Raw genomic sequence first — 23,891 nt, 5'->3', positions numbered from 1 at the left:
TTGCACTTGGACACAGGTTTCAGCAGTTGCTTAACTCAAATTGCCCTCTGAGATCTGCTCAGCCTCCCAAAAGGATAACGGGATTTGGGACCTTCATGGAGCGGTGCCTGAAAGCCATCAGTGAGCAGGACCCCAGCTCCATCCTGCTCTGAGCTCTGAAGGTGGCCCAGGGAAGCCCCTGGCCCCTCACTGTGGTGCAGCCCAGGCTGGGCGTGGGGCAGGTGGGAGGCGTCTGTCCCTGCTGGCTCAGAGCCCACCGCGTGCCCTGGTCCTTGCTCCGAGCTCCGCCAGCTCCCAGCTGGGTTCCTGCCCAACACACGTTTGCTGTTGCGTCATCAGCTGTGTCATCAATGATGCCAGCTCGGGGTGGCCGAAGAACCCAGCCAGCAATGGTAGCATTTGCTAGAATGCTCTGGGTGTTTTGGGAAGGGGACAGCTCTTCCCAGCAGCTGTAGTGTCTCAGGATGCCACCTCTCTCTGCTTCGTGTGCTTCTTTTGGGCTTGCTTTTCCTCTTCTCTTGCTGCTTTTTCATAAACCCCTTCTGAAAAGCGAGGTTGCTGAGCGGTGCTGACAGCCTCCCAGCTGAAATGATGCCCTCAAAAATGTCCACTGAAGGGCGAGGGGAAGCCCTGCCAGGTATCCCTGCGCCACCCCGAGCGGACTGGGCAGGCTGTTAATGGTGCATCCTGGCAGCTGGTTCCTAAAACTCCTTTCCTTCCTTGCCGAGACTCTTCCCGGTTCGTAGCACTGGCAGATTTTGATTCTGTAGTATAGATTGGAGAATTAAACAAATGTGGTAAGCAGAATCTATATTTGTTTTGGAGAAATGGTTGTTGGTGGGTGTTTTTTTTTTTGCATTCATGGCTGTGCCTGTTCGTGTTGAAATTAGGATTTATAAAGTCTGTCTCTTGCAGCCTGCAGACGAGCTGAGGCTGCAGCTTTGACTTACAGGCTTCCCCATTCAATCTCAGTGGAGTGTCGATTCTGAAAACAGATGACAAATCCAACAAATCTGCTGATCACCAAAGTCCAGCAACTCTTCCCGGTCCCAGAAAGCCTCCTGTGCTCTTCCAAAAGCCCGAAGCTATCGGTGTATGCATGAGTTACTGTAAGGCAGGCCAAGGTTTGGGTCTGGTTTAATGGTTTTGCAGTAACTACCAGCATGCAGAACCTTGCCATGAAATCAGTGCCCCCAGAGTTGTTCCTTAGGGGAGGTGGAACGAGCTGGATTGAACGGGGAGCTGTGTGTGTGAGAGGTGCAGCGTGCTGCACCCTGCCTCTCCGTGGGGCAGCGGGGCTGTGCAGTCTTGCCCGTAGTCTTCATTTTCTTCTGTGGTTCCCCAGCATATTCTGCTTCAGAAATGCTGCTCTTTGTTGTGTTTTACCAAATCCGATACAAATTTGATTGAGGCAGCTCAGCGAAGTGCTGTCAGCGAGTGTGGGCTGAGCTCCGAGCGTAATACAGGAACACTGCTGCTTGGGGACACAAAGGCATCTGGTCATAGGATTCCGCATGGGGAAGGGCTGCTGTTCTTCTCGGATCAGGGAACAGATGTAAAAAAGGACGTCCTTGCCCCATCTGGGTGTGTTGTGACCCAACCAGAGCCCCCCCGTGCAGCACAGCCTGCCCGGCCTGCTGGGTGCACCCAGCTTTGGGCTTTGGCTCCCAGGGGCTGTGCGCACAGCTCAGAGCACCCCCAAATACCACCCGAAAACCAGGAACATGCTGAAAAACAGGGCGAGGAACCTGAACCAGGGCGATGGCTGCTGCCCACCCATTTGAATCCTCATCCAGCACCCGCAGCGGGTCCCTTGCACTTGAGCTCCCATGTGGTTTTGTCCAAAAAGCCACAGGGATCAGAGGGGGCACAGGTAAGGTGCAGGTGGCTTCGTCAGGGAGGCAGCACCCCGAGCTGATGGGGAAGGTTCGTGTCGCTGTGCCGGCAGCGCTGCTGTCACAGGTCTGGGGGAGGTTTTGGGATAGACAGATGGTAGGAGGGCACCCAGCGTTCAGCCCGGTTTAAATAGCTAAGTGTGTAGCTTATTTCTGTCTTGGAAAAGCTATTCCAGTCAGAAGTACGATGCAGATGGAAGCTGTTAGGTTCTCGGTACAGCTGTCAAAACCCGAGATGAACTGCTGCTGTCTGCCTGCTTCCCATTCCTGCTTTGCCACAGCATCTCCTGGCAGGTCCCTGCAGTGCCCCGAGGAACGGGGCTGTGGTCCAGACGCGTGGTCCTTCCCTCTGCCCCCGTGGTCTCACTGCCCCCTTTGCACAGGCAGGAGGGAATAGGATTGTATCAAAGCAGTAAGATTGTAGTAAAGGAGACCTTGCTTCATCTTTTGCTGGCTTGGCTTTTCAGCCGGATCAATGTCGTGGTGGCAGCAGGGTGGAGATGGTGGCTGGAGCTCAGCAGCCCCTGCTCACCTCGCTGCAGTGCCCGCGGGGCCACCGCAGCCTCGTCCTTGTTCGTGCCTTCCAAACCAAGGGCTTTGGTCACCCTGTGCCCATGGGGAAGGAGGGCTTCCAGCAGGCGGTAGGCAAATTCTGTTCCCACACAAATTGCTGTTGGCTTTGGGGTCTGTCGGTCGCACAAGACCATGTCCTGTGAGGCCACGTCCTTTTTGTGTCAATGGTTTAACGCGGCGAAACCTGCAGCCCTCTCTCAAGTTGTTATTGTCCTTTCGTTCCAGCAGCCAAGGAGGAGGAGAGGGGAGAGCTCCTTTGATATTAACAACATTGTCATCCCCATGTCTGTCGCTGCAACAACGCGTGTGGAGAAGCTGCAGTACAAAGAGATCCTCACACCCAGGTACGTGCCCCAGCCCCAGCTCAGGGGGTCTGCCTGCTTTCACCACGCAGCTCTCAGGCCTCAAATTAAGCCTAGGGCTTGCTCCAGTGGCTGGTGAGGGAAGGGGCTTCCTTCCTCCTTGAGAGGAAGAGAAAATTTGGAAAACTTTGGCTCATTTCACTGAAGCAGACTTTGGGCTGAGGTAGGGCTGCGTTGGCTCAGCATCCATGGTGCAGGAAAGCCGCCTGCGCTGCTCACATCTCCCCAAACAACCCAAGGTCATTCTGGTTGTTTTCTTTCCCTCTACAAAGCTCCTGATTGCAGTGAGCTGAAGGTCCGGGTGCTTCCTGGTGCTTTCCATGCACCCAGGTGTGCCCAGGCCCCCTGGGGTTGGGGGGGCTGATGCTGAGGGTGGCTGTGGCCAGGAGCAGAGGCAGCCGTGGGAACTGGGAGTCTGTGCCCGAGCTGAGTGCGAGGAGGTGAGCTGTCAGCCCCTGCTCAGATGATCTTGAATGAAGCCTGTTGCTGGGCCAGAGGAAGAGGAGGAAATGCTGCAGCATCTGCTCTGCTTCCTCTGCCCCCGCAGGCTCCGGCCACGCTGCCAGAGCAGCGCCAGGAGCTGGGCAGGGGCAGCGAGGAGGGGCTGCAGCGGGAGCGCGCCAGGAGCAGCGTTGCCCATGGCTCAGCCCACTGAGGAAGGACAAATGTCCTGCGTGGGCACTCAGTGTGCACAAACCGCCCCCTTCCTATGGAAAAACTTGCTCAGAATGGGTCAGGCGAACGCAGGAAATGGAGAAACTGTTGTCTGGTACCACGGGGGGTGGATTTGGGTAGATAAATGTGGCTAAAGCTGAGCCCGGATGTGTTTCTCTGTGCCAGGGTTGTGTCTGTTCTCCCACAGAAGGTTGTGGGGGGTGTTCTGGGCACGTGCTCAGCCGTGCCCGTGCCTGACTGCGGTCTGACGGTCTGACTTTGTGTGTTGCAGCTGGCGTGAAGTGGATATCGGCGCTCTGAAGGCGAGCCCTGATGAAGACAACGAGGAGGTGAGAGCTGCTTTGTGTCCCCCTTAGCTCGGGACGGGGTTGATGGCAGCTAACGGAGTCGGTGGTGGATACTGGAAGGGTACAGACACAGGGACTGCAGCAGAGGTGCAATCTTTTCCTTTTTGGCAACAAAAGGGCAGAACTAACTTTGCAGGAGCCATTCTGGTGCCGGTTTCTTTTTGGAAACAGAGTGATAGGGCAGAACTTGGATTAGCTGACTGGGCACAGCTCAATTTGAGGTCTGATTGCTGTCAGGAGACCTTTCTGGTCAGCAATCTTTTATAGAGATAGACTAATCAAGAAATCATGACCGGTCATGCTGCTGTAGGTATTATTTTAGCTAAACTGCTATGACGGCATTTCCTTAAACCTCTGTGTGAGCGCACTCACTCTGGGATGAGTGGCTTTCCTTTGGTTTTTAGTTCTTAATCCCTTCCTTAGCAATGCAGGCTGAGTTTAACAAGGTGCTTGCTCGCTCACTGAGGCACCTGCCTCCCTCCAGACATGAACATTTACTTAAACCCGTGCTGTAGCTAACGCTGGAAGAACTGCACGTAGCTGTGTGTTTAACGTTAAGAAAAGCCCTGACCAAGCCCTGTACCATTCCCTTTCCAGATCGAGGACTTGTCTGATTCGGCCTTCGCTGCTCGGCATGGCAAATGCGAGGAGATGGAGCGGGCCCGGTGGCTTTGGAGCACGAGCATGCCCCCGCAGCGGCGGGGCAGCAGGTACGCTGTCGGCTCGATGTCCCTGCAGGGCACGGGTGTCCCGGGGTCAGCAGCGCTCGGGCAGAGGGCGCAGTGTGCTTCCCTCGGCCCAGGCGTTGTTCACAACAGATCTGGCTTTGTTAAACTGGCTGGTGGATAAAAATGGTTGGATGTTTGTGCTGGCATCGGGAAGGTTGCTTGAGCAACTTGAGAGCAAGAACAAGAGCAGCTTGAGGAGCCCCTGCAGGAGTGGGACAGGGTCTGGCTCAGCCCGGGGGTAACTTAACCACCGGAGAAGTTGCAGACGAGCAGCTCTTGCACTCTGGGTTTGGATTCTGAGAAAAACAAAAGGGCTGAGCTGGGCATCCTTAAACAGGAACACGGAGCAGTTGTGCTGAGCGTTGTGCTGCGGATCGCATCGCTGCTCGATAGCTTCAGCAGTGCTGCTTTGGTGTTCCATTTACACGTGTCCTTCCGTTCCTCTCATCACTTGACACTTGGTTCCTGTGCTGCAGCCTCTTTTTGTGAGTGGGTGTCTAAAGCTGCACGCAGTTTGCAGCTGTGGCTCCCTTCTTACACAGCTTTATGATGAGATTGGCTCCTCTCTGTTTGGTTTCTGATGCCTTGGCCTCGCACCACTCTGCTCTTGGGCAGAAATTCTTGCCGAAGTGCAACTGCAACGTGCACTGGCCTTCTTGGTCTAGTTGTGGTTTCACATCAGCCCTGTCGGGGGGGTGTGGTCGTGCAGGACAACCAAAGGTTGCATCTGTCAAGCTCCCATTTCTGCTGCTGCTGCGCTTCATCTGCAGCTGCATTTCCTGGAGCTGGTTGAGCGTGGGACATTTTGGTGTTTGTCTGCAAGCTTCTTCAGCTAGTTTCTCACATCTGTTAGTACTTCACCCTACCTTTTCTCTTCTCTAAAAACCCCTTGTAGGGGGGTGTTGGTGCAAGATGGTGCCCTGACTGGGTCACTGACATAAATTCATGGTGCGGGTGTAGAAATGCTGGTGAAAAGGGACCTCTGGAGGTCTCTGGTCCAGCCTCCGGCTTGAAGCAGGGCTGAAGATCAGGTTGGCCATGACTTCGGCTAACACAGTGTGAATGCTTCCGAGGATGGAAGTTCCCCCACCTCTGTGGTGGCTGGAGCAGGGCTGTGCTCACTTGGGAAGCAGGTTTTGCTGCTGCTACGGGAGGCAGCAGTTGGATCCTGCTTTCACATCTCTGCCAGATCGAGCCAGCCCAGCTCCCTCTGCTTCTCATGCCCATCCTGGGACCCTGCAGGGTGGGATGGGGATGTAGGTGCCCCTGCTCCACTGGCCACGTTCCTCGGTGCAGCCGAGGATGTGGTTTGCCGTGTTTGTGGTGAGTTGTGCTGAGCTCAGCTTGGCGTTCACCACATCCCGAGCTGCTCCTCGACAGGATCCTTGCTTGGTCCTCCGTGGCCAGCCTGGGCTGATGCTGGGGCTGTTTGCTGCGGCTGCTTTGGTCCTTAGAAACTGCTGGGGGCCTCCTCCTCACGGCCCAGGAACTGCTGCTGTGCTTCGGCCAGTTCTTGCTCCTCGCCTGTGGCCTCGTGGGCCAGGTAACAGCAGTACAGATCGGGGTGAAGTCGGTTTTCTCTGAAATATCATTCTCTGAAGTGACCTGCCCCAGCAGATCTGCTGAGCGTCTTGTGGTCTTCCTGCCTCGTGTACGTAACAGACCGTTTTGTTTTGTTTTCTTCGTGTAGCAGCTTCTAATGGCATCTTGACTCAGCACATCGTGCTCCATATAGCCTGCTGCAGGCGTGGTTAGTGCAGTTTGGGCTGGGTTTGTGTGTTCTGATGAACATCATAGCCCAGGTAAATTTTGGAGTGTGATCCTTGGCCATCCTTGATTCATCCACTTGCTGCTGGAATTCATCTTGATAAGATACCCACAGATAGGGAGGCCTGAGATGGGCTTTTCCGTTTGCAGCCTTTGGGTCTCTTATCAGGGAATCTGTGTGGCTGCTCGAGCTTCCTTAATTCTTGGTTTAAATCTGCTGAAGTCGAGGGCTTTCACTGTGCTCCCCCCATGCTGAATGTTGAATTTGGTGCGGTTTCAGCATTACCGATTCACTACAGTTGGTTCTTGGACTATCTGTGAGGTGTCAGGTGGCGTCTGGATGATGTTGGGAACACTTGGAGGGGCTGCTAAAAAAAATCTGATTTCATAGGGGCCTTCTCATGGTGGCATTTAGGCAGCACTCGTGGTGTAGGAGCCGTGTGGGACAAGTTTCCTTGGCAGAGCAGTGTCAGTGCTGCAGTGCCGCATCGAGGCAGTGGAGATGGGCATGGGTGGGCCTGGAGGAGTCAACCTCGGGGCTGCGACGTTCCCTCTTGGTGCACGCACTGAATTCCTGCAGCGCTCCCCATTGCATGGGCCCTCCCGAGGTGGGGATGGTGGAAGGGACCAAAGGGTGGCATCGGGTGGCAGAGAGCGGTCTGGGCGCCTGGAACGGGACCGAAATCAGACTCTGGGATCTGTTCCTCCCTCAGGTCCTACAGATCGACAGATGGACGGACGACCCCCCAGCTGGGGAACCCCTCGACTCCCCAGCCGGCATCCCCCGACGTGGGCAGCTGCCACTCCCACTCGGAGCTGTCCCACACCCACTCCCCGCGCAGCCCCATCAGCCCCGAACTGCTCTCAGCCCCCCTCACGCCCCTGTCCCGCGACTCCATGCGGCTTCTGTCCAGCGAGGACACGCGCTGCTCCACGCCCGAGGCCGGCCTCGACGAGCAGGTGGGTGCAGGTCCTGGCCGCGGCTGCTGGCGCTAGCGCCGCGCTGCTCACGGCGTCGCTGCAGCGACCGCTGCAGAGGCGTGGAGCTAAATCGGGTGCTCAGACTTGGCTGGTTAATTCCCCTCGCTGGGGGGCAACAGCTTGGAAAGCTGCATGTGGGGAATTCGGCCCCAAGGCTCGGCTGGATGGGAGGTAGAGTCCTGTCCCGTGCTGGAACACGTCCCGCTGCCCACCGGCGGTGGGTTCGGTTTGGCAGTCGCCGCGTCCTCGCCACGGGTGCTGAAGGTCCTGCTCTCGGTGCCGCGCTAACGGGGCGACACTGAGCCCGCCCCAGAGAGCTGCCCAAATCAACCGCCGCTGCGGGCAGCCGGAGTCACGCACGGAGGGGGAGCAGAAGAGTTTGTGCGGAGGCTTTTCCATAGCCTGGTGTCTCTTCCCTTTAGGCCGTGCTGCCCTGGGAGCGGCGCACCTTCCCCCTGTCGTACGATCCCAGGACAGAGTGCGAGGACCAATCCGACCCCCAGGACCGGTCGTCGCGCTGCACCCGGCGCACGTCGGGCAGTAAATCCTCCCGGGAGACCGATGGCACTTCTGCTTTGCCCAACCTGGCCAGCCTCAAGAGCCGACCCCCCCTGGCAACACCCTCCTCCTCTTCCTCCGCAGCAGTTCAGCGGCCAGCGCACAGATAGAGACATACGGGAAGACATGAGCAAAACCAACACACAGAACTAACTCTTGGCATTAAAGCTTCCAAAATCTGCGTTTGATATTCAAACATCCTGCCGGGAATTTTCACAGTTTTTAGTGAATTTAAGGAGTTTAGAAACTGTTTTTTGTTTTTGTTTTTTTCCATGTTTCCTTGTCACACAAATGAGAGCCCCCAGATTCCTCCCAGCAGAGTGAAGCCTCGGGAGGGGAGCAGCCCACCAGTCCCCCTCCCTCTTTTCTCCCCTCCCCTCTTAGGTGTATAAAACTAGAGCACAGGATTTAGCTGACTAGCGGACTTCGGGGATAGTTTTTCTCAAGCAAAAGGGTGTCTTTTTCTCTTAACCCGCTCCCCCTCCCTGAAAGGTTTTAGTGGAGTGAAATTAGTGGTGAAAAAGTGATGTCTTGGGATTGCAACCTTCACTAGCTGTCTGTCTGTCCTCACGTGCAGCGTGCCCACCCTGCACCGCCACCTCCGGCGCTGCCCTCCCGCAGCTTCTGGTTCCAGGTGTCCCGGGGGGGGGGGGTGACAGCCCCCGACCCCCACCCCTCTGCCCCCAGCCGCTCTCCGCCGCCTCCTTCCTTCTCCTTGTCCCAGAGCAGCTGCCGGCTGTGCCGAGCCCTGGCCACTGCCTCAGCCGGGGAAAAGGAAGGAAAGGACCCTTTTAGCCGCTTGACGCACAGCTCCGCGTGGGAGGAGAGGGATTTCGGGCACAGCCCCGTTCACACCTCGCGTTGTTACCCTGGGTGGAAGGTGGGGAGGGGAGAGCCCCCCGCGCGCTGCGAGCAGAGGCAGGACACGCCGTGCACTTACAGACCCTTCGGGGATGTGATCGTTGGCCGAGGCCAGCAGCAGCTCTCGGCTGGGAGATGCGGGGCTGTGGCTGTGGCTTCAAGCTCGGCCTTTGTGTCCCCTGCAGGGCTGGGAAGGTTGGGTCAGGGTCAGGGCAGCTCTGGGCTGCGGCTCCAAGGAGCCGCCGAGAGCTGCGGGTCGAGGGAGCGTCCCATGGCAGGAGCGGGGCTGGGCAAGTCTGGGTTGCAAGGCCGAGGCGCTGGGGTGGCTCCTTTCGGTGGGTTTGGTCTCAGAGAGAAGGGGAAAAAAGCGAGGGAAGAGCGGCGCTTTGCCGGGGGGGTGGGCAGCTCCCGCCGGCGCCGACGTGCTGGGAGGGATGGGAGGGATGGGGATCCGTCACCACTGCTTCGCTCCACTTCCACGCACGGTCCGAGAAAGGTGTCGATTCTGTTTCATTTCCGAGTCTGGTCTGACACGCCACCTCCTGACAGGTATTTTATTTTGGAACCGACTTCGCTGTTGTTCCTCCCGTCCCTCCCTCCCCGGCCCTTTGCACCCGCAGCGACTCCCGGATCCCGCACACCGTTCCCATCTGTAACGCTTTCTGATCCCGACGGTGTGGCTATTGGTCCCTGTCCTGTTGCTAGCATTGTGCCTGTCTTATGTATAATCACATCACCAAAAAAGGAAAAAAAATACAAAGGACATATTTTTTTTTCCATTTTGTAATCGTAAAGAAATAGTAGCTAAACTGCTTAATGGTTGGGGTTTTCACAATTTTCAACATTATCTAGTGTTTTTGGTTCTGTTCTAGTTTAAAGGATATGTCATCGTTTCTTTAAAAAAAAAAAAGAAAAAAAAACAAAAAACAATGCTACCATATCCCTCCGCATAAGTGCTTTTCTATTTATAAGGTTGAAAATTCTGAATAACCCTTTTAGCATTATAAAAACCACAAAAAACACCTTGTATTTTGTAAATATTTTCTTTTCCTGCTTTGAGCTGTGTAATGTCCTTGTTATATAGAAATGCTTTTCTTCCGAGAAGCTGATCTTTGTTAATGTCTTGATTCTGTTGGCAAAGCACAAATGTGCTTATAAAAAAAAAAAAAAAAGAAAGAAAAAAAAAGATTAAAAAAAAAATTAAAACAGAATATTCCATGCAATGTGTGTTTGTGAAACGCTGGCTTGGGGTGGTGCAAGGGAGCCTTCGGTGTGCTCAGCCTGGTCCCGGGCCGATCAGCCGCTTCCCTCCCACTGCCTGGGTGAATGGCCTCTTTTTTCTTTGATACCATTATTTCCCAGCAGTTATTGTCAAGGAGTGAAAAGAGGAATTGTTCCGCGGGATCTCTGGATTTAGGCGTTGCTCTGTGGTATCAGAGCAAGCACACCCAGGGCTTGGTGGCGCTTCCCTGAGAGAGCCCAGGAGAACCGAGGTCTGCCCTGCAGCCACCAGTAAATGCCTGGGGCTGGGTGAGGCTTTTTTCTGTTTAGGGTTAAGTCATGCCCAGGTGGGGTTTGTGGAAATGAGGCTGTTACTGCGACACTCAAATGTCAGCAAGAGTGGGAGGCGACTTCCTTGGCTGCTCTTAAATTTCCAAGCTGAGACCATTCTTTGTTCCTGGTCACCCGTGTGGCTGGGAAACGGGCAGCTGCGGGGTGAGTGTTCGCCCCATGATCAAAGGAGTGGGAGGCAGCGACCTGTGAATCACCCGTGTATTTATGAGGAGGAAAAATCCAATCTGAAAAGCAAATGGTGGCAGCCAGCGGTCACACTGGCAGCCACACTGGTTGTGGGCATTAAACTCGGGGTTTCTGACCCACAAGAAGAGGCGCTGCCCTTGGGAAGGTTTGCAGCGGTTGAAGGCCTTTTGGGGCTGCTTTGTGGCCCCCACAGTGCTGGCAGCTGGAGGGCTCTGGGCCAAAAAAGCTACAACCACGATGGGCAAGGGCTTGGATGGGGGCTGGAATTGGTGAAGGGGACAAAGGCGTCACCGTGGATTTGAAATGGGCTTTGAAAAACCCCCAGTGGTCACTGCTACCCGTGGGCAGAGCTGTCTACAGTCCCCATCCATGGCACCCCTGGGGATGCTGCTGGCCATGGTGGGGGGTTTGTCATGGACCACAGACAACGCGCGCTTGCCCTCCTCGCCCCCCCCCCTCCAAACCCACAGTGCAGCCAAAACCCAGCCCCAGTGTTGCGCAGCCCCCACGTGCCCACCACCAGCTCCCTGCTGCTCCCCAGGCGTTTCCACGCTCCCGCTCCACGCGACAGAGGCGGCGTTTCTTGTAGTAATGACTTTATTTCCAAATTCACTTTTACGGCAACAGTGTAAACCAGTTGTTAAAACGCACAATACACTATGGACATTCACAGACAGGAAGCTAAGCTAGAATGATACACTGAGATCAAACCTGCCCTCCCCTCCCCAGCGCACGAAGGGGACGCGGGACTGCCACCGCCACGGCAGTCTGACACTGGCAGTTCACTTAACAAGCATAATTTTGAGTGCAGAAAACATGGGTTTGGAATCAGTGCCGGTTTCAACCCTTTTCAGACCAAGATGTGTGTGGAGTAAAGGGAAAGCCGTGGGTCGGTCTGGCCAGCTGCTCGCGGAAACCCCCAGGCCCGGGTCTGAAGGCGGGTCGGGGCTGGGGCCGTGGCTCGGGCTGCTGGGAGGGGGCAGCGGGAGGTGCTTGGGGGGGGGAAATGGGGCTGGTCCAGGCCCCCTGTGTCCCGGTGGACCCGGGGCAGGGGCCGCTCACTGGAGCCGCAGGTGAAGGCCGGCTCCTGGCACTGGTGTCCATCCCTCGGGAGCCACACGGAGGGGGCTGTCGGGATGGGGCTGGGCTGGGTGAGCTGAGCTGCAGCGCTGCAGCCGCGGGGGTGGAAGGGGTGACGGCATGGGGGTGGGGATGTCTCCCACTCGCTCGCTTTTACAAAGGACAAAAAAGCCACAGCGGCGCCTACATCCCACAGCGATACAAAGGGGGTCACGGACTTAAATACAGAGGCTTACAATCATCGAGTCAACTGAAACGGAGCTAGCGACACGCCGGACGTGGGCTCTCGCCCCAGGGGCTGCAGAGACAAGGGCTGGACCCCACCACCACCACCTCCACCCCACCAGCAGTGCTCCAGCCTGGAGCAGGCGCCCTCCCCAAGCCTCCCCAGGCCTCCCCCTTGGCCCCAGCGCCCTGCAGAGCCCAGTGGTGTGCACCCATGTGAAGGCCACGGCAGCTTCCTCACCTCCTGCTAAGGACGGGAGCAGGGAGTGAACGCGGCACTGCCCCAAGGAGCGGCAGCTCAAACGGCCTCGGCGGCTCCCAGTCCCCACCCCGAGGCCTCCCCCCTGCTGCCCCAGTCAGACCGGGATTTTGGCCCCAGCACCGCACGCCCTTTGCTGGGAAAGCTCGGCTTTCCCTGCAGCACGGCCCTTTGGGCCCTGTGCCGGTCCTGCGGGGCATCCCCCCGCCCTCAGCCCCGCTTCCAGCTCTGCCCCAGCCCCTCGGCTCACGCCTCCTGGGGGAGACGGGGAGGGAGGATGCGTGCTGAGCTGCACCGATCGCATCTCAGCCTCTTTGGTTGTAGAAGGAAGGGGCGCGCGGGGACAGCGGTGGGTGCAGCACAGCCCCTGGCCACCCCCTCACGAGCCCTAGGTTGCCACAGGAACAAAAGCGGTGAAAGCAAGCAGTCAGCTCCTCTCCCCTGCGTGGTGTTGGGGGGGGGACACGGGTAGTGCTGTGTGACCGGGACACCGGGTGGGTGCAATCGTGCTGAAACCGGGAGGGCACCTTGGAAAGGGGCGGGCAGTGCCACCGAGCAGCCGCTGGACTCGGGACAGGGCCGGGGGCGCTGCCGCCACGCACCACTAACACCTCCCTCGCGCCTTCCCCTCGCGTTCTCCCATTTGTCTCCTACCGCTGCCAACGGCACGAGACCAGCAGAGCCATGGAGCTGCCACTTCTGTGACCTCTTAGCTGACCTTGCAGGGAAGAAAAAAAAACAACAAATCAACCCCAAACTGTTACAAGCTGCACCCAAATCCAGGAGCCATCCCAGCCCTGGAGCTGTGAGTGCCCCTCGTGCCGCGTCCCCGGGCCCCGGGAGGCGCACAGCCGCGGGGGCGCAGCACCGGGACACCCTGCGCGGCCCCCAGGCCCCCCCAGGGAGTGGGGAAGCGGCGCTGCGTGCGCCCACGCACCCGGCAGGCATGCGGTGCCGGGTCTGGGCACAACCCGGAGCTCGGCAGGGGCTCCCCACGCCCCCCCTCCTCGCTGGGCTGCGGCGGAGCCAGCGCGGGGCAGCGCACAACTACTTACAGCGTTTTCAAACACATGCTCGTTTATGAAAACAATCACCCTGGCACGGTCCAAGCATATACAGACAAATCTACTCTACAACACGAGGGGCTGCCAAAGGAACGGGGAAAAGCCTCTACTCATCCACTCAGCGGTTCCAGCACAGCCTCGGAGAGGGGGCCGGCCGGCCGGGGCCCCTTCTGCAACGGGACACCCTGGTGTCGCCGGTACTCCAGCTGCCGGAGCTGAGAGCGGGATTAGGGGATGCCTGGCAGTTACCTTCATACACATCTCGGCTTTCAGAGGGAAAAACAAAAGGTTTCTTCCAAATCAGCAGGCAAATTTAATGCAGAAAGGGAGGGCGCCTGCCTGCAGTCCCTGGCTGCAGCACCCACTACCTGCGCTAAGTGCAGGCCAGGCCTCCAGCCCGGGACTCGTTAGGGTAATGAGCGTGGGGAGCCCCGGGGCTGTCACCCCCGCTCCCCGCGAGGCCCTTGGGGTGCTGGGGTCAGCGTCGTGCTGGGGCTGCCCCCTCCACCCCCTGGCTCCTTCCCGCCGGGACAGCGAAGGGACGAGGGGACGAGGGGAGGGAGCGGGGACGGGCACGGGCTGTGCGCTCCGAGGAGCAGGGGGAGAGGAGGTTTTGTACCTCGTAGTGTCTGATTTTGAAGTCCTGGAGCTAGAGCTGAATGAACAGTAAAAGCAGGTTAAATCATTAACCAGTTAGGGGATGGGGAAGCAGCTGTAAAAGGAACAGAGGAAGAAGGCCAGATTATTATTTTTGTTTCTTTTCTTTTTTTTTTTTTTCCTTGTCTTCTCTCATCTTTGCCCGCCGTGCCCCGATCACAAGCCCTGCTTGGCCAGCGAAGCGGACACTTCGTCAGCTAGCGTGGCGAGCTGGGGGGAGTCCACCATATTGATGCTGCCGGTGGAGGAGACATTGCTAAGGCGGCGCGGGGAGGCATCTCCGGAGATGGTGGGGGACTTGTAGACGATTTCGGCGCCGTGGTCAGTCTTGGCTTTGGCGTTCTCACGGAAGGTCAGCTTATGAGTCTCAATCTGCAATGAGAGGAGAGGTCGGTGAGATAGAGGACAGGGAGCGCGGTCCGGAGAGGCCGTTTTTACCTGCAGGCCGTCCGCTGGGCCACTGCCACGGTGCAGCTGGGAGGAAAGTGGTGAGGAGGCAGCTGAGAGCCGAGCGTGGCGCTGGGGACAGCCCCCTCCCCTGGGCTGCCAGCCCAGGGGGCTGGAGGCTTGCTCGGGTCATTGGGCTGATCCCTCCCAGTGCCCCCAGTCCTCAGGCGCGTCCCTTCCAGTCGCTCACACTAGGAATGGGCACAACTGGAAGGGGGTGGCAGGACTGGGGCACCTCGGGATGCTGCCGACTCCTTCCCAAGCGCCCAGCCCTGGTGCAGGGCTGGGTCCCGGGCACAGGACTCAGCTGGCACAACCAGGGCTGCTCCTGCTCCCCTGGCTGGGGTTTATGCGGTGGGGGGGACGCGCACGGCTCGGCTGCCCCTTACCCCACGGCCCAGCTGCTCCCACGAGACAAACCCCTCTCTCCTGGTGAGCGCGAGGGGAGGTGAAGCGGATGAGGTTTGCTACTTACTGGTGCCCTCCCCAGCCAAGTGCAAGGCTGGGGGCTGGCTCTCCGGGGGGGTGGGCGGCTCCAGCACCAGGGACTGGAGCCCAGCGGGGTCTGGGCTCGGGGTCCGAGCAGCCTGGGGACAGGTCTTGTCTTCCTTGCCTTTCTCTCTCTACAGGTGAAGAAACCCGCCCAAGGCGGTGGGGTGCAAAAAACGCATCAGCAACAAAAAAAAAAAAACAAGATCCAATAAATGTCAACCAGAAGGAAAAAGACCAAAAAAAAAAAAAAAAAAAAGAAAAGAAAGAGGAAACTGGTGGAAAAAGATTTGAAAAACCAGGCCATTCACTGACTCATAGGAAGAACAGCATCGCCCTGGGAGACAGGAGCCAGGCTTCCCCTGTGCGGCAGGGGACAGCAGGTGCTGCCAGTGCAGGTATGGGGCAGAGCATGGAGCACCCCCAGCGCCTGCACTGCAGCCAGCCCAGCTCCGAGGTATTGGGGCCAGGAGAGCTGGGGACGTGTCCAAATGGATCCTTCAGCAAGAAGGGGAATGAGGACGAGGGAAAGGCTGGGGAAGGGGCAGCAGAGCCGCCCCCAGCCGCTGTGCTTGCGGGGCTGACCGGGCACGGCTGTGTCCTGTGCCCACCCTGTGGCCACAGCATCCCACCTCGGAGCACCTGAGGATGGTCCCGGTGCTAAGGTGTGAAGGGGAATGGGCTGGGGAAGGGAAGCAGATGAACTCCAGACTGCCAGCCTCCTCCAGGTGGGGATTTAGGCAGGATTTAGGCAGGATTTGGGCAGCTGCCATGCGAGGAGGCTGACGCAGGCTGATCCCGCTGCCAGCTCAGCCCCCTGCAAATAAACTCCCCCTCCAAAGGGCAAGCTCTTCAAGCTATGGCCCAGTGAATGTGCCCGGGTATGAAAGAATCGTCAGCGTCGTAATAATAAAAATGATGAAAATGGGCTCAGTGAAGCACAGGGCAGTCTGATGCGTAGCAGCAGCGAGAGAAGGGTAAGGAAGTCAAGCGGTCCCTCCGGCAGAGGCCAGCGCACCGCTGGGAGATGGAGAGCTGGGAGGTGCACAGAGAAAACATGGCCAAGAACAGAGTGCCAAAACACAGGAGCTGAAATAGAGCCTTCCCCTCCCATCGAGAAAAACAGTGTTTGAAAAACAAGCAAGAGAAAAAGCCCCGTTCCCTAGGGAAATTCATCCGTGTGTGTCTCCAGGCTGGGGTCCCAACGCTACCCCCATCTCCCGGCTGCCCTGCCTGCAAGGGGCTTGTCTGTCCTTCAGCTGTGGCTGCAGAGGGGTTTTTCTTGCTGACCCTTACTGGGAAGGCACCATCAAAGCCAGTGGCACAACCAGCTCCCTCCAGGTTCAGGATTTCACCCAACTTGCCTGGCTTTTCCCTCTCAATTTAACTCCCCCAGACGCACGCCACTCCTGACACCGTCCTTGGCCAGCCTCGTGTGGGAGACTGAGATCTGAAGGAAGACATCACCTTTCTTCGGAAATGGCAGCCTCCGGCACAGCCACCCCTTCTAAATAAAGCTAAGCCTTTAATGCTCCACTTTCACTGGGGAAACGATGCCCACGCAGTGCCCTGACCGCCAGCTCCGTGCCACGCCGCTGAGATTCATCGGCAGCACGCGGCGCAGATGCTGACAGCACCCGTGAAAGGTTCCAGACACAAACCTGCGGTGCGCAGCCTTCAGAGAGCAGCAGGAAGAGCAGGAAACCACAGGAGGGGACATCGCACGCGTTCACACTCACTCAGGCGGCCGTGGGCAGGAGGAGGACAGGCTGCAAGCCCCACAGCTCCGCCACCGCCAGGCTCCGACGTCCCCGGGGCTGGAAAACGCAGCCCGGGAGCCCTCAGCTCTGCCTCCTTCCACGGGCAGGGGGCTTTTACTGACTGCCCCCCACCAGAATTTGGGCAGCAAGTGGTTTCAGGTCGTGTGGGCTAAAGATGAGCCTGGCCAGCGGGTCCTCCTCTGAGCCCAGCCTCCAGGCACTCTCAGGGCACACGGACACACGCAGCAGCAGAGCAGCCCCGCTCGCACCACGCTCCCCTTTACCTTTTTATTTCCTCCTCCAGGAACGTGGCTGATGTTATCTAAGGACCCGATTTTCGACTGCACCTTATCTTTGAAGTCCAGTTTCTCAGATTTCACCTCCACCTGGCCACCGCCTGGAAGAGAGGAGCAGCAGGAGGGCAGAGTCAGCTCCTGCAGCAGCCGGGGGAGGAAGAGCTCCGGGCCGAGCCGAGCGCTGCTGGGGCTGTGCAGAGGGCGAGGACCACAAAAATGATAGCAAGGGTTTTGGAAACCCAGGGAAGTGGGGTAAAGAGACCTTCCAGAGGATGCTGTGTGGAGCTGGCGGGCATCCCAACAATTCGGAGAGCCACAGGCAGGGCGTTATTACCCTTACTCCCCTCCACACCCCGAATTAATCCTAAAGGGCAGCGGTGTGTTGGGACAACCAAGGATGTCCATGGACCAGAGCAGATCCCTCCCCAGAGCAGTTTTACGGTGTCAGAGCTGGGACCAGCGCCCAGCACCACGCTGATGCTCCCTCCAGTCACCACTCAGGCATCTCCCCACACCCCCTGCACCCCCCATCACCCTGGGAGCCCCCAGGGACCAGCGCACGGCCACCACGGGTACCTGGTTTGTGATGGATGTTGCCCAGGGACCCACATTTGGACGTGACGTGGCTCAGGTCCACCGGCTTGTAGACGATTTGGACCTGTCCGTACGAGAAAGGAGAAGGAGATGAGCCTGCTGCCAGCACCAGGGTGCCTGGGGAGGGGGAGGCACAACACACAGCAGCACCTGAGCTGGATTGGAGGGAAAGGACAGCTCCAGCCCCGGTGAGATTAACAGTACAAAAGAAACCGGCATCGGAAACGGGAGATCATTAATGCCCGTGTGCAGGAGCCTCTCTTAATGTCAGCATGCACAAGATCACCTCTCCACAGAGGGGGGGGAGTAGAGACAATTTTAAAGTGCTTAAGTGAGAAAGAAAGTGGAGTGGTGATTAATTAAGATTTGCATACACATCATCCAAAAGGAGGAGATATATACCAGAGAGAAAACGTAAAAAATTAAATACCTTTGCTGGTGTAAAACATAAAGCTTATGTCCACAAAAACTGAAAGAACAGAAATGATCAATGTGCACAGAAATTTTAAAAGAGTGACCAAAATATGCATTTCTGAAAAACGCTGCAATGGAAATAACGGTTAACAAAAAAAATAAATAACTAAAAAGCAAAAGCAGTCTAAATATCTGGCAGGAGTTCACATAATATATAAATTAAAATGGCAATTATAACAGACTGAACTGCAGCAGTGCTGCAGCATTTCCTGGTTTTATGCTCTTTTTTTGGTTCTTTCACACGTTATTGTCCCTGAGCAGGGCTCCGGCACCTCCACCTCTGCCGCCCCGTCCGAGGAGCGGCCGCGGCGCCGTGCTGAGAGCCACGGGGTGACACGAGACACACACACGGGGACGGTTAACGGGGAGCTTTTAGTGGCTGCGTTAGAGGTTAGACACCACGCTGGAAAACGCCAACATCTGGAGGTCTGGGAGCAGCAGCAAACACAGCACGTGCACACCACCGACACCAGGGCTAGGAGACAGCGGGGCGAGGGCACGTCCCCAATCCCCCCGAAGTTGCTTTGGAGCCTGGTTTCGGACCCACACCTGCGTGCGAATCGGCTCTGGCTGCAGGTAGGGAGCCTGTGAGGAGAAACCAGCTCACGGACACCTCCGGGCTGGTCCCATCCTGCTGGGGAGCAGCCGGCTCTCGGGAGCAGGCTGGGATTTTGGGGGAGCGCGTGCTGCTCTCTGCACGCCCCCCGAGCTCTCCGAAAGCACCAAAGGGACCCTTGCAGAGGAGGGGACCCCCCCGAGCAGCCAGGCAGCCCCCGAAGCAGCGTGGCCGAAGGGTTGGTCGCCCTTTATGGCACCACGCATCCCGCACTGATTTGAGAGCCCCAGCTCTCTTGGCAGCCCCGTGGCCGCCGTCCTCAGAGCCGGGTGGGGACGTGGCTGTGCACACTGCTAAGGAACGTCCCCCCCCCTTCACCAGGAAAACACGGGGGGACGCAGCGTCCCTGGTGCTTGGGATGTGCAAAAATCTTCAGGGAGGTGCAGGGCCTGGCTCCTGCAGGGCCACAGGCTCGGTGCCACCGCCCCGTGCCCCGTGCCCGCAGGCCAGGCTCGTCCCGATGCTCACGCACGCCAAAAGGCACAGGTAAATGAGAGGGGGGGGACAGGGAGAGGGGAGAAAAACAACCCCTGGGGCTGGGAGCACACTGCAGAGACAGACATGGAGACAGGGTGGGGGGAAGCTCAGACATTTAACGCACTGGGTAGGAGGAGAGCTAAATTCACTTGGGAGGCAGCAGACAGCCCGCAGAAGGGCAGAGCCTTTCTGGTCCCAGGGCCTGGGAGCACCTCGGGGCACTGCTGGGTCTGGAAGACCCCCCCCCATTTCCAGAGCAAGCAACCTGCACCCCAATCCCTTTCTGCTCTCCTCCCAGCTCCTTTTTTTTTAACAGGAGGGACTCGATGAAATGCTGGGAGCAGAGCAGGGGCCTCCCAGTGCAGCAAGAAAGGGAAAGGGGCACAGAGCTGCTCGCCTGGGAAACCAGCACCAGAGACCTTGGGATCCCATCTCTTAGCATCCCCAATTCTTACGGCAGCTTTTGCCTACTGCATCACCCTGCCAGAGCATCCCCTGGCATTAAAAAATAAAAATAGATAAAAAAGGTACCGACCCCAGGCAGCAGCAGCAGCAGCTCGCTTCCCTTGAAGCGGCAGAGGCTGGGCAGGCGTCACTGCTGGCGGCATTGCAGAGGATTAAGACACGACTGCCATCGTGCCCCGGGGGCTTCTCGCTGCCCCTCGATCAGAGGAGCCCCCAGGCACAGCTCTGCCACCAGGCCAGCCCCTGTGCTCACACTCCAGCCAAATCAGCACAAAACTTTGCCCCGAGCACCCGTGCCCTGAGCGAAGCTGCTGCTTTCGGTGTCAGCAACCACAGCACGTTCGGTGCTGGCGGAGCCTGGGGAGGGATGGCGATCTCTAGCCAAAAAATCCAGAGGATTCGTAAGCCACTGCAGAGGCAAGTGCTTGCCCACGGTGCGAGCGCTCAGAGGAGGAAGGGATGAGCTCAGCACCTCGTGCTGCAGCTGAGCAGCAGCCACGCACATGATGTGATGTGATGGGATGGCCAGACACCCCCTCCTGGCGTAATGCAGGACCCGGCTTTGAGAAATGGCAAAAAGAGCAGGGAACCTGCTGCACAGAGACCCACCTCTGCAAAGCAGCTCCTCCGGCCCAAAAATAAAAGGAGAATGCCAGCAAATTTAAGACCGAGGTTGCAAACCCAGGCATGTCCCGATGCTCACGTGCCAAGCCCTCTGCAACGCTCGGTTTCCCAGGGAGGGCATCCCCAGAGACCAAAATCAGCACAACGAAAAGCCATCGGGAACGTCTGAGGGGCACCCGATGGCTGCCTCAGGTGGCCACAGACCGTGGGCTGCACCGTTTGGGGTCTCGGTGAGGCTCCCTCCTTGGCCCAGCTCTGCCTCCAGAGAGACCGGTGCAAATCCACCAACCTCTGGGGAGTTTCTGCAGGTTTCTGGCACATTAAGTGAAGGCTGAGGCTGGCTGCTCCTCTGGGAATGGCTGGAAATGCCTGGGTTCAGCTCAATTAATGCAGTGCTACTTCAGGCTCAGCCTCCACGGGCACTGGCACACACTGGGCACATTCATTAGCACGGTGGATGTTCACACGGATCGTACTTGCCTGATGGGAACGATGAGGAACCTGGGCTTTTACGTGTTGTGCAGGGTCAGGTGCAATTTAGCAGGGCACTGAGCAGTAAGGGCTGTGTTTGCTCATAAATCTATCCGTGCACTGCCTCAGCAGCTGCGTCACTGCCTGCTGGAGGCCACCCGTCCTGCAGGCAATGAGGCTTTGAGCCTTCCAGGTAGTGTAAAACCTCGGGGTTAACGGGACGGTTCGCTTCAGACACGGGTCAGTTAGTTCTGTCCACGTCCAGGACTTGTTAGGGTTCCTCTACCCACGTCTTCTGGGTTAATGGGTTAAAGGACAGCACGCCACCAATGGCTATCTGACGGCGGGGCCGCTGCAGATAGCATTGGGGATTCGGTGTCTAGAACATGCCACTACTGGTCAGGATGATCACAGAGCATTCCAAGTGTGAAGGTACTCACACTGCCTCCTCCCGGGACGTGTTTGATATTATCCTTTGAGCCACACCTGGATTGAACGCTGCTATAGTCCAACTTCTTATTAACAATCTGCACCTTTGGTAGCCAGAAAAGAGTCATTGCACGTCACCAATAGCTATCTGACGGCACGGTGGCTGCAGATAGCATTGGCAGTTCAGCGTACACAACATGCCACTTAGCATAAGAACCATTACAGTGCATGAAAGTGTGAAGGTACTCACACTGCCTCCTCCTGGGATGTGTTTGATATTATCCTTTGAGCCACACTTGGATTGAACGCTGCTAAAGTCCAGCTTCTTATTAATAATCTGCACCTTTGGTAGCCAGAAAAGAGCGTGAGAAACAACGTGATCATCTGCAGCTTGACCATGCGAAACAGCACTAAAACCAGGAGCCTGCCTTCCAGCGTCAGGAGCAGAGGAGGAGCTCTGGCTGGCTGCACGGCTCTGCTCACGGGTTGGAAACCGAAGATGGAGGTGGGCGAGCTTTAGCCAGAGATTGCTGATGTCTGGCTGGCAAGGCAGCCCCGGTTTCCAAGGCAGAACACCAGCAGAACAGCCAGCGCCCCCCCTTTGCCTTCCCCGAACAAAAGGAGGGAGCTGCAGAGCGGCAGCGCTCAGTGACTCAGCACCTGCATCGGGCTGGGAGGAGGGATGGGGCTGAGGAAAACCCCGGGGCTCAGCACCCCCCCATCTCCCCTCCCTTGCACGGAGATGCAGAGCAAACTGTGACGGGATGCCCAGAGCATCCTGGAGAGCAGCCCGGAGGGGACGGCGAGCTCCGCGCTGCGCAGGGCTCCAACTCCCTCTGCAGTTCCGAGGAGAAAACGCCGTGGCTGCCAGGGACGAGGTCCCACGCCAGCAGTTTTCTTAACCCCCGTGCAGATAAGATGATCGGACAGCCCAGGCCAACCCCAAAGGCTCTGCCCCATGTTCCTGACACCACCTCGGGTGGGAAATGGCTCGGTACCCCGGGAACCACACGCCCCGCTAACATCACCCTCCCGTCCCAAGGCCTGCCTGCCCTCTCCCTGAGTTTTTGTACTAAAGAAGCTGTTTCCACTTAGGGTTTGTTTTGCTTTTTGTGTCTTTTATAAGGCCAGTGATGCTGGAATGACCCCACACATAGGAGGAGCTGTGCCAGACGAGACACCGATGGAGGTACAGTCCCTGCTCCTTCCCCTGCTCGGGCTGGGTTTGTTCCCTGACCTAAACCAGGGCTCTGGCTGGGCACAAAACCTCACTCTCCATTTCCCCAGCCTGCTGCAGCAAGGATTGCTCCTCGCTGAACCACGGTTCTCCAGCACCAAGGCTGACAGAAGCCCCCCGTGCTGTTTTTTAAGTCCAGATCAATGAATCCTGCAGCTCAGGGCACAGCTCGGCTCACCGGGCTAACCGAGGGCAGTGCTCAGAGAAACACCGACCCAAGTGCTTGGTGCAGGAGCACTGGGAAGGATTTGGTCTGGCTGACTTCTGGCTCACGTGCGCCACGTTCCCTAGGCTGGGGGGAAGAAATTTGGGTGGAGAGAGGAGGCTGCGGGGCCACCTTCTGCCAGCCTAAACCCAGACTTGTGGGGTCAGCCCCTTCCACTCTAGCGGCAGCCTCGTGCCCTACAGATCCCCCAGCGGAGCACCCAGCCATGCTCCCCTGCAAGGAGCAATGAATCGTCCCGAATTCAGCATGTTGCCCGAGAGAGAAGCCAACAAATGGGAAAAAAATAGCAAAAGCTGGATTAAAAAGAACAAGCCAACAATTTGACGCATTTACAGCAAGCGGGAGGGCTCCGAAACTCCCAGAGGAGCGGTGTTCTGGGGGGTGGCAGAAAAATATAAGCGTGGTGCTACGCAGGCAGGAGGGATGAGACCTGGGACACAGGCAGCTGAAGGGACTCATGCTGCTCTGCCCTGCTAACAGCCAGGGTCCAGAGACCGTAACTGATCCCCGGGCTGCAGCAGAGAGCAAAATGTGCATCGTCCAGCAAACTGCCAGCCCATGCACCTCCAGAAATGCAAAAGCCCGCTGCTCAGGATGGAGAGGAGCCATCTCACAGCCTCCCCCCGTGCCAAAGGCTCGGAGGCACGGAGCCACCGGGTGGCACGAAGCAGCAGGCACCGCTCGGACGTGTCGTGGTCCTGCTGCTTTGGCAGCTGCAGGCACGAGCACGCAGCAAATCCTGGCTGCAGCGGGCACCAGGCGTGTGGTTGTGCCGCGTAACGTCACCGTAAGAGCCACCAGGCCCTCGGCCAGGTCTGTGCCAGGGCTTTGCAAAAGTCTCTGCCACTGGGCTTGCAAAATTGAACGTGCCACCCTTGTTCCCGAGCGCTCGGAGCCCAGCGTTCATTTTGCTGCTCCCTCTGGGAGTGAAAAGCAGCAGGGGCTGGAGGATAAAACACTGCCACCAGCAGCTGACTGCAGCGTGCAGCCCACAGCCCTGCCAGCAGAACCAAGATCCCAAACCCCAGTGCTTTAGGAAAACCGCTCAGCTCCTGCACTGCTTCCCTCACCAGACCTGAGCCAACAAATCCTGGCCACAGCAGCAGCTCCAGCTCAGCCCCAGCCCCGTCCCAGCAGGGCTGGGATCGCCCCCAGAGCCCCGGCTGGCCCCAGGAGGAAAGCACCCAGCAGGAACCCCCCGTCCGACCCCAGAGCCCTGCGGTCTCAGCGCTGGCCGTGTTTTGGGGCCAGCCCAGCGAGCCCAAAGCTCTCTGCCCTCAGGGAGCACCACCAGGACCTGGCAGAGGCTGCAGTTCTCCTGGGGGTGTTTCACCTAACCCAAGACCCTCACAGGACGCGGCCATCGTCTCAAAGAAACGGGGGCAGCATCGGGGTGACTGCTCCAGGTAGGATCCAGAAACACAGCCCCGATCCTGCGACTCTTTAGGGCTGCAGGGCACAAGCTGCTCTCCCTAACTGGATGCCCAGGGGAA

General features: G+C 57.8%; 2 protein-coding genes across 37 annotated transcripts in view; one reads left to right on the top strand and one right to left on the bottom strand.

Moving 5' to 3' along the window:
• The window catches only part of KANSL1 (KAT8 regulatory NSL complex subunit 1), a 92,208-nt gene extending 82,250 nt beyond the window's left edge, over positions 1 to 9,958 (top strand). For 5 of the 6 annotated variants that reach the window (XM_072028706.1, XM_072028705.1, XM_027445321.3 and 2 more), the window contains 5 exons: positions 2,694 to 2,812; positions 3,777 to 3,834; positions 4,450 to 4,562; positions 7,061 to 7,307; positions 7,751 to 9,958. In XM_072028706.1, coding sequence (XP_071884807.1) covers positions 2,694 to 2,812; positions 3,777 to 3,834; positions 4,450 to 4,562; positions 7,061 to 7,307; positions 7,751 to 7,996 — 783 coding nt within the window. In that variant the 3' untranslated portion in view covers positions 7,997 to 9,958. The remainder of the gene's footprint in view (positions 1 to 2,693; positions 2,813 to 3,776; positions 3,835 to 4,449; positions 4,563 to 7,060; positions 7,308 to 7,750) is intronic. The other variant, XM_038168784.2, reaches the window with a different exon arrangement.
• Positions 9,959 to 11,087: 1,129 nt separating this feature from the next.
• The window catches only part of MAPT (microtubule associated protein tau), a 42,936-nt gene continuing 30,132 nt past the window's right edge, over positions 11,088 to 23,891 (bottom strand). For 21 of the 31 annotated variants that reach the window (XM_038168786.2, XM_072028719.1, XM_038168793.2 and 18 more), the window contains 5 exons: positions 21,186 to 21,278; positions 20,947 to 21,039; positions 17,362 to 17,443; positions 16,774 to 16,886; positions 11,088 to 14,165 (listed from right to left, as the gene is read on the bottom strand). In XM_038168786.2, the coding sequence (XP_038024714.2) occupies positions 13,950 to 14,165; positions 16,774 to 16,886; positions 17,362 to 17,443; positions 20,947 to 21,039; positions 21,186 to 21,278 (597 nt within the window). In that variant the 3' untranslated portion in view covers positions 11,088 to 13,949. Of the gene's footprint in view, positions 14,166 to 14,715; positions 14,864 to 16,773; positions 16,887 to 17,361; positions 17,444 to 17,809; positions 17,849 to 20,946; positions 21,040 to 21,185; positions 21,279 to 23,891 lie in introns of those variants that run through there. The other 10 variants (XM_038168801.2, XM_038168806.2, XM_072028712.1 and 7 more) reach the window with 4 other exon arrangements.

This window comes from Anas platyrhynchos, chromosome 28, assembly GCF_047663525.1.
Source record: "Anas platyrhynchos isolate ZD024472 breed Pekin duck chromosome 28, IASCAAS_PekinDuck_T2T, whole genome shotgun sequence".
NCBI lineage: Eukaryota > Metazoa > Chordata > Aves > Anseriformes > Anatidae > Anas > Anas platyrhynchos.
Note: the sequence above shows the minus strand (reverse complement) of the source record. Positions and strands in the feature narration are given on the sequence as shown.